General features: G+C 37.0%; 1 protein-coding gene across 4 annotated transcripts in view; it reads left to right on the top strand.

The window, feature by feature from the left end:
* ssbp2b (single stranded DNA binding protein 2b) overlaps nt 1-15,580 on the top strand; it is a 77,712-nt gene that overhangs the window by 46,821 nt on the left and 15,311 nt on the right. For all 4 annotated transcript variants that reach the window (XM_077243546.1, XM_077243545.1, XM_077243548.1 and 1 more), the window contains one exon: nt 6,221-6,310. In XM_077243546.1, the coding sequence (XP_077099661.1) occupies nt 6,221-6,310 (90 nt within the window). The remainder of the gene's footprint in view (nt 1-6,220; nt 6,311-15,580) is intronic.

Here is a 15,580-nt window from a genome sequence, read left to right as displayed (position 1 = left end):
AAAAGAAATAAATGATCAAAACATATAAGATATAAAGCAAGTGACATTGTTGAGCCTGCGTGCACATATTGATGTTCTATGTGTTGTGAATGATAGTGTCAAACTATTAGTAAATTATTTTGTTTATTTTTTAGCCATTTTGTTTTCCTCATTTTTCTCTTAATGTTTAATATGAGCTCAGGTGAACTTTAAACATGTAGTTTAATTAATCACAGAGCAGAAACAATGTCAACACAGAACAGCAGAAGGAGATCTCCCAGTCTTTATTCGAATCTGAGCCGTTAATCGTCACTGCAAAGGCTTCGCAGAGCGCTGACAAATGTGTGTCGAGCGCTTCTGCCAAAACAAAGACGGAACAGACTTCAGATGAGCAGCATTGTCGGCTTCTAATTCCCAGGAGAAATTTCCTGTCCAAATGTTTGTCCACTTGCAGGGCTGGCAGTGCCAGAGTGGGATCATCATTACCGTTCCCTGTAGTGGATTTGTCTCCTGGGGAAGTGCAGTGGGGTAACTATTAGCCCCTCGATCCCGTCCCCAGACCCCATGCTGGTGACCCAGACCGTATACTATCCCATTTAAGATGCTTGATTTGAGGATTTACAACTGGATTGCCAAATGTCCTGAACTGACCCCAGGTGCACCATGGGAGGTATTTCTGTTCTTCCTCCATGTTAGTCACTTCTACAAGCAATTCAGTTGCTAATATATTGTGGTTTGCATTTTTATGCTGTAACAGATGGATGTTCATGGCAGGCTGCGTCCAATGTTCCCAAACTACTAAATGGAAACTGTAATGAGAGGGAAAGTGTTCTTAATTAATTACTTTATATCCAAATTTGTAGGCTGGATTTGCTTGAAGCGTTGCTCTCTGACAGTCGCCATAGATTTAATGTTTATGTTATTTTGTCTCGCAGACACTAGTACAGTTTACACTAAACATCACTTGCCTTGCCAGCTTTATAATTAAAATTAGCGACTAATTAAAAATAGTGATGCTATTGACTTGGGATACTTCACCCAAAAAGGAAAATTGTGTCATCATTTCACATGTTTCACATGTTTTCACAGTGTGCATTGTGGCCATCTAGAGAGGTCAAAAAGATGCCATGAGCGCAAGAAAGCGGACACGCATTTATTAATATTTTATATTTTTATTAATAAATTAATGATAACACAGTAATTGTTAATATTAGATTATTTATTTATTTATTTATTTATTTATTATAATAATTACATTATTATTCTTAGATATAGTATTCTTTTTATTCACAGCTTTAGTGAATCCACCCCAAATTATTTGTAACATTTAGAATTATAAAGCTACGAAACATCTATACATACTACAACATTATTATTATGGTTCTGCTAATATTCTTTATTTATTCCCCAAGGTTAGAAAGTCAGAGCTCAAAGAGTTTCCCATTTGCCATTGTGACCTTGCGTCCGCGTTCATGTGTGCTCATCCCGATGTGAATGTAGCAAATGCCTTGCACCTGGACCAACTGGTCTCTGCTCAGTGAAATGAAGTGCCTACAGGTCCTTGTTATTGATCAGCACACGGATAGGAGAGTGGACAGTCTGTTAGCAGGCCAGCACTCGGTCACTCGATCTCACTTCCTGTCGCAGGTAATTGATTTCAATAATCAATGCTAATCGAGAACACGCTCCGTATCCACAAGGACTCAAGTGTTCCTGCACAGGTGGAGGGACTCCCGCATGCTGTTGAGCTGTTAATTGTCAGAAGTCCTTTAATTAACATTCGTCAACTGGACACAGTTGATGGCAAGGGTCTGTCAATTGGGGGAAGCTCAAATGATTGTGGTACTAATTTAGCTTAGATATAGTAACCACGTTCTCATGACTGCTTCATTTAGAAATGAGATGTGTGCTGCTGTTGACAGGTTTTAAAGCTAAACCTGGGCTTAAATAGCTGTTTTGCTATACCAACAGTGGCAAATATGCGTCAAGCTACGCCGTTTTAATCCTTTTCCGTCTTCTCTTAAATAAATCCCAGCAGGATGTGCGTTTTATCAGTTCCCTCACAATTCCAAGAATGCCGTTATTACACTCGGCACTTCAAGCTCTCTGTCGCAAGAATGTAAAGCTTACAGGCCCATTACCCTCAACAGAGGGTTTAAGAAACAACCAGAACCTATGATGGCGAATTAAACCCAAGGTGCCACCAAGCCAAACGGTAACCGAAGTCCCTGAGAAGTAGCCACTGAATGATTCATAATACAAATGCCTTAGCCAAAAGCTGGTCGGTTTACAATAGGTGGGGCATGTATTATTTCCATCCAGGCTACGTCATAAGTGCTGTTTTATTATTGTTTACATCGATTGTTTGCTTTGGCTGTGTTAATGCACATAAAGATTGGCATGTTTTTTCAAAGTTACATTTTTAGAAGGCAAATGTGATTTTAAATCTATATATTAAGGAATAGTTCACCCGCAAATGAATAAATCTTGTACCATCACTATATATCACAATATATATAATTTTTGGACATTTAAATCATACATGTGTATATACAGTAAGTATAGTTAAGTTTAACTATATATTGTATGTTATTTATTTTTATTTTATATTTATATTGTGTTATTTATATTATTTTTTTAATTATTACAATTATATATATATATAATGTTTTGTATATTTATTAGTATATTATTAGTGTGCGTGTGTGTGTGTGTGTATATATATATATATATATATATATATATAGTAAAATGTAATTAATAATAATTTTAATTATTTAGATCATTCATATATAATATATACTTTCTATATTTTATTATTGTAATGCATTTAAATATATATATTTAATTAATTATAAATATTCATTTTAATTTATATTTTGAACATATAGTGTTATTCATTTAAGTGAGGATGCCTTTAATTGTTGCAATGAATCTCTATATTTAAATGATTTTCAAGTCCTTTTTGTCATCTTGTTCACAGTATTCTGTATTCAATGGTATTAAAAAAAAACCCGCCACAAATTCACCTCAGCCAAACACTTAAACGTATTAGCTTCAGCGGGTCACTGTTAACGCTTTTATCACTTAGACATCTTTTCTTATTACATTAGTGCCATTTTAGTTTCCCCTGAATGGGATGCACGCTAAATGAAAGTTACTCTAATCAGAGGCCAGATTTTATTGCGTGCCCTCGGCGGCGAGGTTTTTATGACTGACTGTGGACCCGTGAAGAACCGAGGGATGTTAGTTTATCTGTGTTGCTAGTTTTGATAGAGTGCTTGCTCAGCACGGAGGGCATTAGACTCATTATTGTGCCGCTACTATCAGGAGATGAGACTTCAGCGTTACTGCGGGAAAACACAATATTCAGCCGCTCGCAGCGGGGTCTTATTTACCACGAGTGTGCTGTGACAAAAGATGGCCTCAGCGTCGATAAAACAGCACGGATGTTTGCGCCACTCTCGCTCGGTTGTGATTTTTATTACGTCTTGTTGAACTGTTGTTCAAAGTGCTGTGGCTATTTTCATTGTATAGCCGTCTAGCATTAGAAAACACTCCTTAAGAGTCGTATATATCTCCACCTTCAATTTGCTAGCAACTTCTTTGTTATTACTGGGCGGATGTGAGTGCATTTCCCCTGCTCATTTCCCTGTGTGCCAGGGGCAATCAGACTGTTGTGTCTAAGTGTCTCTCTCTCTCTGTCTCTCTCCGCCTGCATGTCAGTAATGCTCCGCACACACAAGTCATTGCAGCACAGCTCGCCTCGGCTCTGTCGCCGTGCCAGTGTGCCGGTCCTGCCCGGAGCTGTGGCACTCACAAGCCCCCGTGTGCTAGATCAAACATTCAATCCCAGTCAGTTTGTCAGTTGATGGCTGTTGTCAGATTTTCGCCATTACTTAACGCACAGAGTCATCGTGTACAGTATTGACTGTAACTAAAAGCAGCGATGCTGTTAACTTAACTACAATGTTCTGTAGTGTGACCGCATCTACAAAGTGTTTTCAAAACAATGCACCTCCAGTAACCACTTTTCCCAATGGGAAGCGATGGAGCGTGACAAAACTTTTCATGTCACATTAGGTCGTGATGGACTTGTTTAAAAAAATCGTTCTTCTGTTTTGTAGGTAAATATTTAGTAAAATACAGATGTTAGATGAGGGTAACAGACTTGTTTATCACATTTAGCATATTTATAAGTTTAAAGTAAATATATAAATACATAATATTTCTATTATAATATGAAAAGGATATGTATATAACAATAACTTTTCATTGCCATTAAAGTGAAATGACTGAACATAAACATAGGAGCCTGATTAAAAAAAATCTTCATATATAATATTGAATTATTTATATTTAGAGGATTTGAGTAGTTTAGTTTATTGATTTATAAAGCACATTTAAAAACAACAGATGTTGAAACCAAAGTGCTGTCCAAAAAATATAAAGCAGAAATAGTAAATATATACATAGATAATATTTGTATAATAATATTTAAATAATGTTTATAAATTGCTGTCACGATTTGGTTATGTTTCATTTTCCTGTTTTATGTCTGTCGTGTGATCCCCTGTTCAAGTCATGTGATCCTGCCATGTGTTCCCTTGTCTGATGTGTCATGTTGTCATTGGTTCATTGTTTCATTGTTCACAGGTGTCTCTTGTCTTGTCATTAGTCTTGTGTGTATTTTAGCCCTCATGTTTGCCATGTGTCCTGGTCAAGTTTTGTTCCACTGTTTGGAAAGCTTTATGTCCATGTTTATGTTTTGCTCTAAGTTTATGCCACGCCATGCTTTTGTTTTATGCTTGTTCACGTTATCCTAAATAAACTGCACTTGGTTTCTCATCTATAATTGCCTCCAGTGGACTCCTTTACAATTGCATACACACATTATTGTTATCACATTTAGTTTAATAATAATAATAAAATGTATTATTATATATTATATTATTTATTTCTATATATGTTATTATTAAATTCATTAATATTATATATATATATATATATATATATATATATATATATATATGTAATTATGTATTATTGATTATTATATATACACTTGTTTATATATTTTATTAATGATAATATTTATTGTTATTACACTTAATTAAATTAATAATAATAATGAACTAATAATTATATATATTATTTATCACTATATTCATTATTATTAATTTCATTAATATGGATTATATATACTTTATAATTATTTATTAATTATTATTTTTATATATACATGTGTTTGCATATTTTATTAATGATAATATTTATTATCAAATATAATTTAATTAATAATAATAATTAAATGATGATTATATATTATATGATTTATTTCTATATTGTTATTATTAGTTTAATTGATTTTGATTATATATCAAAATCAAAATTATATATCAAAATATATATACTGTATATATATATAAAATTATTTATTTTTATGTATTTTTATATATAGATACATATTTCTTTACATATTTTAATAATAATATATATTTTTTAAGTAATAACAATTTTTATTTATTTTATTTATTTGAAAATATGAGGAATGAATTGAGTTGCAACCAATTTCGACATCACCAGAGGGAGACGTAAGGTCAACGGGACGGCCCGTCATCCATCCACCTCTGCCTGTTCTGCTCTAGCGTTGAGTGTGTGGTTTACGGAGTCTATCACGGGAACCTAAACAGCGTCCTCATTAGCTCCCTGCATGGGGTCTGGGGCCGCCCGTGGCTTTCTGCAGCCTCAGACAGAGTAATCCTGTCTCATTTCATGTCTTTCTGGCCTGCCATCTGACCTCTACACTCCCTGCCTGCTTTCTTTATGTTTTCAGAGGCAGCTGAACGCATTTTCAGACAGAAAGACAGTTCTTCTGATGGTTAGCAGCTGTTGACAGAATCCATGTGTCTGTCTAAGAGATGTAGATTTTGGCTTCCAGGGAGTGTTTATGGGTGTCGTGTGTTTGTCCTTGAGTGGTGAATGACCATTACAGTGCAGTGTGGTAGCTAGCTACCTAGCTGGTAGCTGTATGTGTATGTGTGTGTGTGTGTGTGTGTGTGCGTGTGTGTGTGTGTGTGTGTGTGTGTGTGTGTGTGTGTGTGTGTGTGTGTGTGTGTGTGTGTGTGTGTGTGTGTGTGTGTGTGTGTGTGTGTGTGTGTGTGTGTGTGTGTGTGTGTGTGTGTGTGTGTTTGTTGGATATTCTGTTTAACTGGAATTGTGTGTGTATTTGCGATTGCAGAGTGCAGCGGCAGCTCCGAGTCCTGTCCTTGGAAACATGCCCCCAGGAGAGGGTATGCCAGTCGGCCCCGTTCCTCCGGGCTTCTTTCAGGTACACACACACACATGTACATGCATATGCTGCATAGCCATGGAGAGCTATGATACCGGCATTCTTAACTGCCACATATATATATATATATATAAAATATACTAGCGAACTGCTTACTTCATACTAGGACTGTGCATTAAAGGGGTAGTTCACCCAAAAATGAAAATTCTGTCAGTATTTCAAGCGACAAGAATACTTTCTGTGGTGCAAAAAAACACAAAAATAATGACTTTCAACTATTCATTTCCTTCTCTGTGGGCCTCTAGTCAGTTCACTAGTGTAAAAGCGTAGTGCTTCTGTGTTGTACGTCACACGTATCACACACATGACCAGCGTCGGCCAATAGTGAGCCTACGTGTGACGTACAACACAGAAGTGCTACGCTATTACACTACGTGAACTCACTCGAGGCCCACAGAGAAGGATATTAAAGCTGCAGTAGGGAGTTTTGAGAAAATGTTGACTTAGCCTGAAAATTTGAACAAGCACAACTTACAGGTCCAACCCCCTTGCTCTCTGCTGCGCTACAGCCCTCCCTCCACAGCTCCTCCCCCACAGCTCCTCCCCCACAGCTCCTCCCCCACAGCTCCTCCCTCCACAGCTCCTCCCCCACAGCTCCTCCCTCCACAGCTCCTCCCCCACAGCGGAGCCTGCCGTGAACGCGCAGACTAGTAAGCAGGACCACCGATGACGGCGGATTATAAACAGTTATGGAACATTCACTAATAGGGACGAAACATCAACAATATGCTTTACATTGACTATGGCCTGCCCATACTTTGACTGCAAACTTGGTCCTCAAATCATTATGTATTTTGCAATACATGTAACTTTATAAGGTTGCACTCTTTCTATAAGTTATAGCTACTAAGATAACGTTAAAGGATTAGTTCACTTTAAAAAAAAACTTTTGCTGATAATTTACTCACCCCCATGTCATCCAAGATGTCCATGTCTTTCTTTCTTCAGTCGAAAAGAAATTAAGTTTTTTGATGAAAACATTCCAGGCTTTTTCTCCATATAATGGACTTCAATAGGACACAAACGTATCGATGACCAAATGACAGTTTCAGCGCAGCTTCAAAGGGTTTTAAACTATACCAGACGATGAATAAGGGTCTTATCTAGTGAAACGATCGGTCATTTCAAAAATAAATAAAAAACTTTAAGTTTTATAAGCACAAATGCTCGCCTTGCTCTGTTCTGTGATGCACGTTCGTGATCCTGTTCGAACTCGTTCATCCAAATGAACAAATCTTTTTTCGAGTCATTTCGTTCGTTGAATGAACGAAATGACTCGAAAAAAGATTCGTTCATTTTGATGAACGAGTTTGAACAGGAGAGTCACGAACGACGGTACGCGCTCGCGCTGTGCAAGAGAGGGGTGATTAGCGCACACAAGCGTGATTGACACTGCTAAGACATTCCTCCTGGCTCTGATTGGTTGTTTCTGACCGGGAGCGGTGTATTTCTGCAAATGGCAGTAGGACCACAGGGAGGAGCCAGAGGAGCTTGATTTTTTTCACAGATTATCTGTCTCATATTCTACTTTCAGTACATAATGACAGTTTTAACAAATATTTGTTTACAAAAGCTACCTACTGGAGCTTTAATAGTTGAAATAAAGTCGTTATTTTTTTTCACAAAAAGTATTCTCGTCGCTTGATAAACTTAAGATTGAGCCACTGTAGTCACTTGGACTATTTTAACGATGTCTTTAATAACTTTTCCGGGCTGGCAAGTTTCAGTCCCTTAGAAGCCTATGGAGGAGTGATCCAGCTCTCAGATTTAATCAAAAATATCTTAATTTGTGTTGCGAAGATTAACAAAGGTCTTACAGGGTTGGAACAACATGAGGGTAAGTAATTGACCCTTCGCAAGGAGTTTGATTGATAGGCGATCTGACCAATCATAATCCGCCATCCCTGAATCCGCCATTTTTGTCCGACACAGATGTCAGGAGAGTTAGTAGATTAACATTGGAGGATTTTAACTTGAAAAACTGAGTGTACTGACGTCTTTCCGCGGTTAAAATAACATTCCTTCTTGTTCATTCATTTTTATTTGATGCTATAAATTAACTAGAAGGAATAGATGATTAGTTCACGAGCAGCTTTAACTGAGGCGATCTACAGCGATCTGTCAGACACATTAAAGAGCCACAAAACGGTATTTATTGTTTAAATTTCTTTAAAAAATTACCAAATTTGAAAGTTGCTACTTTGTTTCATATCAAAAGTAACCTGGTATGTCGTGTCTGTCAGCGCGTTGTCCGTGTCCTCTGCTCCTCGTTGTATTTTTCACTGTGTGAGAACATGGTGTGTGGCGTGAGAGCGGCGTGGCTTGTCGGACATAGCAACAGTAACTAAAGGGGGCGGGTCTTTGCGAACAGTCAATTACTGACAGAATTTTCATTTTTGGGTGAACTATCCCTTTAACATAAATTTCATAATAATTTCGATTTAATTTCATTCTATATCAATTAATTTGGATGTATATTTTCTTGCTAACTATCAAGATATGAGGTAAATGTGATGTTACGTGGCATTGTTTACAAGATGTTTTGGTGAGGTCTTTCCACAGTTGAAACACTAATTGAACAAATTAATGATATGATTTCATGTTTATTTCATGCTATAACTAGTAAAAAAGAGGTTCACGTGCACTTGAACTGAGGCGCTACATATTTTGTCATAAAATGTATAGAATTTGAAAGCTGAGGCTTTGTTTCATATCAAAAGTAATAAAGCACAAAGCTCATTTTGATTTATTGGATGGGAGGCGCTACAAATAATGCTTAGTGAAGTTTGTTCATGCATCAACTGAAAACAGCATAGACTAAAAGATACATTCTTGGGATTTAAGAGTCAGTACTGGTTCATCAAAATGAGAATCGATTAAAATCAAGAAATCAATATTTTTAACCCAGCTCTACTTCATACTGTGCAGTAATGTATATCGTTTGCTATGGATGGTCAAGTTAAGTACATTGCATTGTGGGAATAGTATTCCTTGAGGTGTTTTGTGGTTTTATACTGCAAAGTTTCATACTTCATGCTCACAGATTCATAGACGTATAGTATGTTTATTATGTGTCACGAACTGTCAGTTTAGTTTTCATTCTCATGGACTTTTAGTTTGCTTATCTTTATTTCCTGTTGTCTTTGTTTATGTTTCCCGCCACTTGTTTGTTACCTTGGATATTCATTCACCGATATAATAATAATAATATACATTTTCTTTCAAAACTTAATTTCAACATTTTGGTTTTAAAATAAATTTTAATTAATATGTAATGTAAAATGTGTATTTTAGGTTTCTGTATATTTTAGGGCGTTACAAAGAGCATAAAACCATTTCAACTACCCATTTGTACATTATATGAGTTTTCCTAAAGCTCACACAATCATAAATATGAGCTATATGAGCTTGAACCTGTTTTTTTGTTTTTTGTCTGGTAGTTTGCATGCGAGTCAAATTGCACAGATTTGGAGTGACTGAGCATAACTTGCGTGTACATTATCATATTCCTTTGATCAACTCTCACTCTTGTATTTTAGGACGAATGTGTCTTTGAATCCCCTTATTCTGTCTCTGTGAGCCATAACAAAACAACACACACACACACACACACACACACACACACACACACACACACACACACACACACACACACACACACACACATACACACACACACACACACACACACACACACACACACACACACACATACACACACACACACACACACACACACACACACACACGCGGCTTAGTTCTTGAAGGCTGAATGGTTCATTCTGAACAAACGTTCTTCTGTTCATTCTTACTTATGCGGTGCGATTATGAAGTCTGCTTCAGAGAAAATTGGTTTGGCCTGGTGTGATTTATAAAAAAACTGAGGTGCTTTTCTGCCGTTCACATTTAGGTGAGTGTGGAACGCTTAATAAAGTGTGGAATGCTTTGTTCATTTTGATTTGGTGTGGCTGTTTATGGCCTTGAATCACCTGTTTGATGGAAAGATGGGCAGATGTGATGTAACGCTTTGACCCAGATGCACCGAACACTCATTACTGGAGGAAAACGGAAACTTCCTCTAGAGTCTGTGTTTACCGCCACAGTTTATGTAACTCAACACCTGTGTTGACATATGAGGTTTCGTTTTAGACGAAGAGTTCTTAAATCAGTCCTGTCAGCTTAAGGAGATCTCATAAATCAGCCGTCTCTGTGCGTAACGTCCCCGTCCTAAAGAGATGTAGTATTTGACACCCAGTGTGTCGTAATTGGTTTGATTAAGAGCGACAGGATTCCAACAGACTGACTGACTGAAGCAGATCTCGAAGTGTGTGGCAGGGGGCACAGGAATCTCCCGCAGATCGCTAATGGTGCTCGTCTAATAGAACGATAAGCTCAGAAGATCAAATCATCTTTTTTAAGTGGCTTAACAAAGGCTCATCTGCCTCCCGTGGTGTTTGACTGGAACAGTCTGTCTTGGTTATCAACATTTTGATTTTGCTCCATGTGTACAGTCGCACGATTGTCGTCTATTTTGTAAATTAAAAAAGATTATTATATTGTTAGAGAAACTAGAAAATGCCGGGCCGTCTGCTTGAGGAACGACTACTGCCTAGAAGACAAAGGAGGTTACTGGAAATTAACATTTCAACTCTCTTTTGGGAAATTAACATCCCCATCCTAGACGCAAGTCTCACCTCAGTGCCATCTCTTTCCCTTGACCCCTTCTTTCCCAATCTCTTCTCTCCACATGCTGAGATCATCTGAAATTCACCCCAAAACTTGATTTAATGTGAACAATTGTCATACAGCACTATACATGTTTGGTATCATTTGAAGTGTCTCAGTGCGACTGGTACGAAGGCCCCATTTCCAAAGTAGTGAACCAAAAGGTAATAAAGTTTTTAAGAGTTTAGAGATATCTTGCTTACAGAGAAGGGTGGGTCTTTCATGCAAATGACATCCTGTCCTCAAAATGTGTGAACTCTGTAGACCATGATTAATGCAAATTCCCATTGTTGGCACATGTTTGTATTTGAAAGAGGTTTCTGTCTTCAGCCCGTAATGCTAAAAGATCTGTGATCAGCCCGTAATGCTAAATGTCTTTCAGACACAGCATTATGTATACTATTTTCCTGAGTCAGGTATTCATCTTTTACTTTTTACTTCAGAGTATTTGATGTTATGTATTTTATATAGATTACCTGTATCCATTGTTACCGCAAAACGTCAGGTTAGTAACGGACTAAAGTCTAGTTTTGAGTGGAGAATAGGGCACACCAACTGAGATTTTAGAGATCCGGCTAACATTTGGCACTAGATCAAGTGTACTTAGACTGTAAAGGCTAAAAGCGGGAATTTCCGTTTAGGACAATAAAATGTTGATCGACCAACCTAAATAGTCTTAATGTTTAATGTAATGTTACTCTAGTTAAGTGTACGTGGGAAACCATGACATGACCAAACCATAGCTACTACCACAGAAGTAATGTTGGTCGGCTTACTATATATCTGTAGTAGAGGTCATGACCTCTAACTAGAGACAGTCTTGCTTTAATTAAAGTCTATACAGATCTATAGGGTCTAAACAAAATACTTTTAGATAGAGTAAGCATGAATGTGACCTTCTAAACAGTATAGTCAATTACCTCTGTCTAGTGACCAAAACTGGCGAGGTTGTGAATAAAAATAAAACGGAACGGCATAAAAATGAACGGCCGGTGTGAGGACCCTGTGCGACTTTGGCACACGAATGAACGAGTACAATATGAGTAAAGAGTTAAATAGAATAATCAAATGCATAGCTAAACTATTATTTTATAAATGACCAATTGACATTCCAACCTAAATTCTAGGTTGTGATAAAATGGAGTCAGATATCAGAAAGAAGGTCAGATTTTGTTGCTATACTTAAATAGATGAAGACTAATGTATAATATATATGTTAATAATATATGTTTGCTTGTGTATGTAATAATAATTCTCATAAATCATTTGAGATTATAATAATAAGTCATTTGAGGTTGTTAAGGATGGAAACTAACTAGGACACATGTTGTCTCCCTGGATGTATATAGTTACCCTTTTATTTTATTTTTTGTTTTTGTGCCCTTATTTCCTTATTTAATTTATTTTCTGTTGTAAAAGAGAAAAAAGTTATACTTTGAAACAATTGAGTACAATCTATATTTAAAACACATTAGGTAATTGTACATACCTGTATTTGTAAAGACACTTTGTGATTGCATTGACCACTATATGAAACCTGAAATATACTATATGATTGTACTCAAATGAATGATTTAAATAAACACAAAATAAAAAATAAAAAAAATAAAATGGAGTCAGAGAAAAGTTTAATTAGAAATTAAATTACTTTGCAACTCTGAAAAGACAATAACACGCAGTAAACCTTCACCCGCCATTGGAAACCATCGTTGGGCCAACTGGGCGGACCTTACTATGTTGTTTGACTTTCTGTCTTCTGAAGAACACAAATGAAGATCCATTGCAGAACTAACCCTTTAAAATACGTTGGCAAAGTACTGTAGCATTTCTGATGAGGTTCAGACTAGCGGGGGGGATCTGGGACCACACATGTACGGAAACGAGGTGAAGGATGTTGAAGCCGAGATGATTCCGGGGGAACGAGAGCAGAAGAGCAGCAGATGCATTATTAAAGGCGCTGCATCTGCATTCCAGCCTCTCATCCTTAACTTTCTCTTCACTCCCACTCTCTCTTCTCTAAGAACACTGAGGCGTGTCATTTCTCACTCAATGACGGTATTGTCCCCCGAGACGTCCTGTCCTGCCCTTAAAATGTGTTCTCAGAGCAACACCTAATTCCCAGCTGGCCCTCGCCCTCCAGTGCCCTGTGGCTGATGGCATGACCGAATGTTACTTTCTCTCTTGGAAACAGTATGTGCATCTGTATTAAAGATGGAATAATATGCTATGAAGCGGTGCAGTATGCCAAAATGGGAAATGCTGAACGGAAATGCAACATTTTATTGCACATACTGCTGTACAGCGGAGCGAGATAGTAATACATGCTTCCCAAAAAAATCTCGCTTTCTTTCTTATGATGAATTAGGAAAGCATTTAAATTTAGTGAATTCAGAAGATCCATGTACATGAACTGAATGAAATCATTGATTCTATACAGGAACTATTTTTAGATATTTTTTGTGTGTGTGTGTTTGTGTGTGTGTGTACAGGTTGGGCTATACTTGGTATAATGTCCTCACTTATATATTGAAATATAATGACAACCAACTAATCTAGCAAAGTAATCTAATTACTGTAATTTAATAAATTTTACCTTGAAAAAGTAAAGTAAGGGATTTTCTGTAATTTAATTAGTTACTTCTGATGTGCTATTGCATTAAATACTGTATAGACTATAGAACAATTCTATTTAAAACAATAGTGGATTTAACATTATAATTTTATGTTAAATGTATGTTTTTAATGTAACCTTCTCCTTTTACACAATTTGGTCAATTCAATAATAATTTATTCCATTTTATGTTGTTTATTTGAAAGAATCATAAGTGCAGCTTCGTGTGTATCCTTGTATTGTACAAGTGGTCCTTGTCTTTGCCCAAATCCTTGTCCTTGTAGGGATATTTTTTGGACCCCATGAGGAAACCAGCTTATAAATCATACTAAGTGATGTTTTTTGAAAATGTAAAAAAGCAGAAAGTTTTCCGTGAAGGGTTTAGGGGTAGGGTTAGTGAAGGAGGATAGAAGATACAGTTTGTGCAGTATAAAAAAATCCGCGTAGCGTCAGTTCTGGCAGGTCACGTTAGTCAAGCTCGCATCAGCTGATCGGAATACGACCCCTATCACAACATCCATAAATAAGCTCTTCAGTATTATCAGCTGCTATTGCGTTTCTCAGGAGCGCATTACCCTCCTCCCTCCCCAGCTCCTCCTCTCCTCAGTCAGGATTTGGCATTCTGATTCCCCTTTGAAACGGACTAAATTCTCAAATTATGTTGTACATTCAAATATTGACAATGATATCTGCAATACATTCATGTTGGTTCTGTTCTGTTTACCCTAAGGGGGGTTATTGCTGCTCTCCCTGCTCTTATCCAAGCTAGGTTGCATGGATGCGCTGGGAGTTCTAACCCAGAACAGAACCATACCGCCAATCCAAACTTTATGCTAATGGTCTATCGTATTTGACGATAGTGGTCCTGACAGAATTCATCATGTCTATGGAAAGTCCCCATAAAACATGAAAACACACTATTTTTCTTCTGATTGAAACAACTTTCAGGAATCGATGGGTTCATAATCATTGGATCATCCGTTTCAGAGAAAAAGCAAGTTAATTATATTTTGATAAAGACTCTGAAGACAGTATTAAAAAAGTAAATTGGATCAATTTTGATGTCATGTTGACTTTTGAAAGTATCTTCCCGAACACGGCTGGGTTCTAACAAACGCGTCCCCCTGTTCCATGTGGTCAAATGAGGACAAGTATTTGCTAGCCTTTAATCTTAAAGCTCAGACAGTATGAAGAAATCCACACATCCATCAGGCTTGTGAATGTGATTAGAGTGAATGCAGACTCTACAGAATGCATATATACTGTACGTCTGTATAGGTGGGTGTAAGTTTGAGTAATTCAGGCAGATGGTTCGTCAGTCAGGTGTTCTGCGGATGCACTGTGGTTGCTCTACTGCAGCACATCTGTGCTGGAAATGATTTTGTGTTAGAAACACTCATCGGATCATCCAATTCCTAAACTTGATTCTTGGCTTTCAGCACTAAAGGATTGAGACTTTAAAGTGCCATCTGTTTAAGCCTAGTTAAATCAACGAACGCAATCAGAGTGTGTATGTTCATGCATAAATATATACATATTAATATATACAACATGTTCTACAACCTAAGCATCTGTGATGAGACATGCCATTAGCATTGTGGTATTGTTGAGGTTTTAATGATGGAAAATATGATCAACGGAGAAGGCAGTATGGAGCGTTTCAAATAAGTTTTTCTATTGTTTTGTCTTTGTTGTAGTGAATCAGCCTTTGCAACAGTCTTTGATTTCCAACAGACTGTCATTAGATCAAACAGAGAAGTTTAGCGTAACACTGCCTCCCGAAGGCCCGGGAGCCTCATTACACTGTCACTCAACCGTTTGTCTTTACTAACTTTACTAATGATTTTTAGTGGATGTATAAAGTAACACATTAACTATGATCATGTTCCATTTTCACTTTTTGTCTTTGTTTG

This window comes from Siphateles boraxobius, unplaced genomic scaffold (genome assembly GCF_051911475.1).
Source record: "Siphateles boraxobius isolate OS27281-9 unplaced genomic scaffold, OSU_SipBor_1 25, whole genome shotgun sequence".
Taxonomy (NCBI): Eukaryota; Metazoa; Chordata; class Actinopteri; order Cypriniformes; family Leuciscidae; genus Siphateles; species Siphateles boraxobius.
Note: the sequence above shows the minus strand (reverse complement) of the source record. Positions and strands in the feature narration are given on the sequence as shown.